General features: G+C 38.2%; 1 protein-coding gene across 1 annotated transcript; it reads left to right on the top strand.

Moving 5' to 3' along the window:
• The first annotated feature begins 325 nt into the window (after positions 1-325).
• On the top strand, positions 326-2,687 carry LOC122543675 (probable G-protein coupled receptor 139). Its single transcript, XM_043682485.1, has 2 exons — positions 326-395; positions 1,789-2,687. Exons 1-2 carry the CDS (start codon positions 326-328, stop codon positions 2,685-2,687), a joined length of 969 nt encoding a protein of 322 aa, XP_043538420.1.
• Positions 2,688-5,282: the final 2,595 nt, after the last annotated feature.

Below are 5,282 nucleotides of genomic sequence, written 5' to 3'. Positions count from 1 at the left end.
ACACAATTTTCCAATATCGATACAATCACGACTTCGCATATTCAATCAGTGGAACTTCCAAAATAATTGTAAATGGCAACGCGGAATGGCAGAGTTCAATTCAGTTGTTTGTCAAAAAGTGAAATGAGGACATCAACATTTTCGATGTTGCAAATGGATGACATGGAAACTTCAGTTAATTAGGTTGTTCATTCAACTGTAGCTAAAGTGCTTGTTGTTCACGAATCGTCCCTTTGGAGACTCGCTCAAAATAAATGAGGCAAGATTTGAAATTCGCAGAAATTGCAACTACAGATTCGGGAACTTCCTTAACTTCTGAAAGACGATGCATGAACCAGTCATTGCCCCATTCTTTGCCATTTGTTATCCCCTTCTCGCTGTGATTGGTGCCCTTGGTAAGCCTTCAATCACCGATAAGTTATCATTTATGTCTGTAAATCACCAAATGTGTTGTATATTACCTTTTGTGGTGGGCTACATTATTTTGTAACTTTCAGCGCTCTTTGAATGTTAGGAGCCAGCACCTGCCTATAGTACGTTACAAAGTTTTATGCTAAACATGCATAGAAATTGTAATTTCATTGGCAACAATGCATGATATTAACTAATGTTTCATGAGCAATTTCTAGAAATTCCATTTGCTATGTAATTTCGTAAATTAGGTTCGTAAACCACGAATCAAAGTGCATTATTAGATCGCAATTGTTGTAGTAGACGAGCTCAAATTAAATCTACATTCAACGATCACAGTATTTTTTATTGCAGGACGGACATAATGACTACAAACTAATACGTTTCCAATTTGTAGTGTCATCAATATTATGTCAGAAAGTGTTTCAGGATTTGTATGCAAGTTATGAGTGTTCGTAAGAGATTTTAATTTGTTATGGAATCTGTTGTTGTCATTAGGAGATATTTGACCATATTTGCATTTCGTAAAAGAATGTGGCATTAAAGAAAAAGAAAAATCTAATGATGACCATGTAATTCGTGGGGTGTGTACCAAATACCATCTTCACTCATGCAGTTTGAAAGAACAAAAGTTACTGTTGTTACCGACTCTTGTCCGTATGTGGCAGCAGGCGGGCAGAAATCTGGTTGATGATAAACTGATGTTTGAAATAGCCGAGCAAGGCATGATTTTGAGAGCAATAAGGAATAAAGTACACATGCTGGTGCAGCCGTGAACAATGAGTTAGATTATAATGAACAACCTCAAGAAAAAAAGAGAAACATAAACAATGAGGGCCGACATTAAAGAAGGTTTCCAGAGATTACTACGTCTGTAGATAAACATATAACCACTGATAGGCTGATTGATAGGTATAAAACGCGATATTGCAGAATTGTAGATAAATTGAGACTTTTGCGGTGTGAGGAGTGATCCTACCTCTGGCTGTAACTGAAAATTCAAAGCTTGGGATTATTAAAATCCGGCATTGCCAGACAGGAAACAAATATATTAAACAAATAGTATTAACAAAGATTTGGATAAGACAAAAATATTTTGTGTTTGATTAAACTGGTGAGCTTCGCAACGATTTGACTCAGTGGAAAGAGAACTGAATTTGCACTCGGTCTGACTGGACTGACGAACGTAAGTACAAATGTTTAATTCATGACTGAATGTTGAATAAAAACCAACAACTTTGTAATTGTAGGAATCATGATGTAATAAAAGGATGTACGAAGATGGTGAGCTGAGGTTGTCAGTCACGAAATAGGTAGGGTAATTAACTGGTGTTTGGGATTCATTCTGTCACATATCTATCTCTACTGTCCTTCTAGCAAACTCGTTGGCGATCGTGGTCCTGTGTCAAAGAAAATGTGGGCTCTCTCTCTGCATCACATTTTACCTGGTGGCAATCACAATAGCGGACTTCCTTGTCATTATGGCTGGCTGTGTGCTCAACCGTATTGGTGGTATCTACTTCAGAAACAGTGTCCTGTCCACCACCCCTGCGTGTACAGTCACCAGTGTGATGGTCTATGCTACACGAGATGGCTCTGTCTGGCTGACAGTGGCTTTTACCATTGATCGTTTTGTGGCCATCAGCTGTCAGAAGCTAAAGATCAGATACTGCACCAAGAAAACTGCAACTCTGGTAATAGGAATGATTTGTTCTCTGAGCTGTGTCAAGAATGTCCCTTTCTGCTTAGTCTCTCAGCCGCTGTACATTGTGGATGGGGTGCCCTGGTTCTGTGACATTAAACCAATCTATTATACTTCGTCCTTCTGGAAGGTCTACGACAAGCTGGATCAGATTTTAACACCACTTCTCCCTTTCCTTCTCATTCTGCTTCTCAACACATTAACTGTAATACACATCTTAGAAGCTAACAGAGCCCGCAAAAGACTTTGGGGTGAAGGTGACCGTGCAGACCCAGAGATGGCCAATCGCAAAAGATCCATTGTCTTGCTCTTTGCCATCTCGATCAGTTTCCTCCTCCTTTGGTCCACTTATGTGGGGCGTTACCTTTACGTGCAATTGGTAGGTGAAGGTTACTTCAACGGCTTGGAATCGAGTGACCCTGATATTATTCTGCAAGAAACGACCAACATGCTACAGATACTTAGTTCCTGCAACAATGTCTTCATTTATGTGGTTTCCCAGACCAAATTTCGAGAAGAGATGAAAAAGCTGCTCATGTGTCCTTTCACTACTATCACGAATTTTACATGGTGAAACCTTCCATGGATAACAAAATAAAGACATCTCCCGATACTTTTTCTCTTTCATCACAGAGGCACAGTTCATCATGGTCTCTCTCAAACGAGAATGAGAAAGGATCCTGGCAAGCTCTTGTACTCATTAAATGTAAGGAGTATTCTTCAGCTCTGATGTTTACTATTCCAACTATTGAAATCTTCTGAAGTTGTAGAGGTTTTAGATGTGATAATAGTCCACAGTTTGCGTCTCTGAACACAACTTGAGGACTCCAAGTATTGTCAGGCAGTGTTTTATAACCTATCTACGTATGTATGTATGTATCTATTTATCTATCTCGTTATTTATCTACCTATTACATAAATATATATTTGTTCATTCATTTTTTGGGAAATCGATTAATTAATTGGAGTGGTATTTATGCATGTTCCTTTATCCATTTTTTATTCAATGGTTTTGGAACTATGGTTACTATCTATTTGAAAATCTGGAACATTATTAAGAAGAAGACATCAAAAAGTTGGTTCAAGCATTTCAACTTGCCTCATCAATGATTCATTCAGATTTATTGATGTCTGTTTACGTGCTCTGCAATCAGCACTATTTTGATAAATCCGGAACTATTAGTCAATTAACAATATCAAATGTAGATCTTGCTTTATCTGCCTTACCTTTGCAGCTGTAACAATGATTCCTCGTTCTGTTCAATCACGCTATGTTGTGATCTGCCTCCATTGCATGCAAAACCAAATTTTCACATTACTTTAGTAGATATGATAATAATAAATTAATTCAAATCAAACATCAGCAGTCTGTTCCCAATTACATTATAATCACTCAAATTCATTTCAACTCCTTCCCTGAATTAGGTGTTATTTACATCTTTATTATTTTGTTTCAGAACTAATTTAGATTTGATGCTTTTCTTTTCTTTCGTGTGTGTGTGTGAGGTCAACAGAAGTGGCACTTCAAATTCATGTCTACATCTGAAACTAACAGATTGCTATTTTGCTCCTCTATCTAGATGAAAATTTCGTGGTCAACCTGATTTGCTGAGTTTTAGAAACTTATGAATCAACTCCAAATCTGTTAACTTTGATTTGATTTTTTTTCCGTGTAAGTCACAATTATGAATAGGAGCATTTGGCCCACAAAATTAACGTTTCAAGCGCGATTTGACTCCCTTCAGAACTGTTCTGAATGAAAGTACAACTGTACTCGAAACATTAATTTGGTTTCATTCTCCGCAGATGATGGCAGATCTTCTACTTCTTTAGAGATGCTTCTGTGTTTGTCTTTGATTTCTAGTATCGATTGCATTTATCTTTAATTTAATTCTTTTTATGTAATAGGTTACTCTTCGGAAGGTTGGTGTGGATTTATTGGGTCGAATGGCCTGTTTCCACGCTGTAGGGAACCTAATAGAATCTAATTCCCCAATTTTCATGTCTTCTGATCTCAAGCTTCAAGAAAACATTCGATACGTTTCAGCATTTATTAAGAAAATAAAAGTCTTTATGATTGATATCAGATGGGATATCAGATATAGCAGAAGAGGGTGTACAAGTCAAGATGCTGATTTATTGTCAAGATCACTCTTTTTTTCCGGGGTTACGATTCAGAGCTTGGATCGCCTATTTCTGGATAAAATTCCCAGTTGGGAAATTGAGAATTATTTCTTTTGTGTGAATTCGCCAAAAGAAATCGAAATGCTGATTACAAATAAAATACATAAAGCTGAATCTGCCAGACTCAGTTCAGTAAGACATTGGTAGTGTCTGGATGGAAAATGGCAGTGGATAGATTGCAAAACTGCCACCCACAAACACCCCTGCAAGCCATGTGCCATTCTGAGTTGGAACTACATCTCAGTTCCTTCAGCGTTACTGGATCTAAATCATGCAACTCCCTCCCTACTCATAACTTGGCTATACCGACATCCAAGGTGGTCTAGGATTGAAGAAAGCAGCTCTTCACCTCTGCAGTAATTAAGAAAGGGCTATAAATCATGTCCTAGTGGATGACGTCCATTTACCAGGAATCGGTTAGTAAAAGTTGCAGTTTCTAATTAGAGACCTGCAGTTGGCCGGGAAGAAGTTCATAGCAGGAGAGAAGGAGTGGAAAAGTAAAAGACAGTGATGACTGGAAGGCACGGGGCAGGAAATGACCGTGGAGCTGATGCTGCAAGCCTCAGTGGAGGGTCCGATTTTACTACATACACTGGCTCACATATCCATCCTGATCATTTAACCACAATTAACCACTCTTTATCCCGTTAGTTTTGCAGTTGAAAATATAATTTCGAAACCAATGCAAGGGGTGATTATCTCTTTCTGTGATTTTTCGTGGAGAATGTTCAGTTGTGAACAGTCCATTTTTGCAGAAGCAGAAGGTGATTAAAGTTTGCTCTGAGCAGCATTGAAGCAAAAAAAAAAAACAGATGAGCGAGGTACTGTGCAGTTAAGGAAATGGCTTATCCAGTCTGCTCCGTTATGCAACCATGGCTGACAAGTTTCTCAACCACATTCTCCGCTTTCTCCCTGTAACCTTCGATCCTCTTGATAATTAAAAATCTAAAGATCTGTCCCTTAAATTACTCAATAACCTGGCCTT

This window comes from Chiloscyllium plagiosum, chromosome 44 (assembly GCF_004010195.1).
Source record: "Chiloscyllium plagiosum isolate BGI_BamShark_2017 chromosome 44, ASM401019v2, whole genome shotgun sequence".
Lineage (NCBI taxonomy): Eukaryota > Metazoa > Chordata > Chondrichthyes > Orectolobiformes > Hemiscylliidae > Chiloscyllium > Chiloscyllium plagiosum.
Note: the sequence above shows the minus strand (reverse complement) of the source record. Positions and strands in the feature narration are given on the sequence as shown.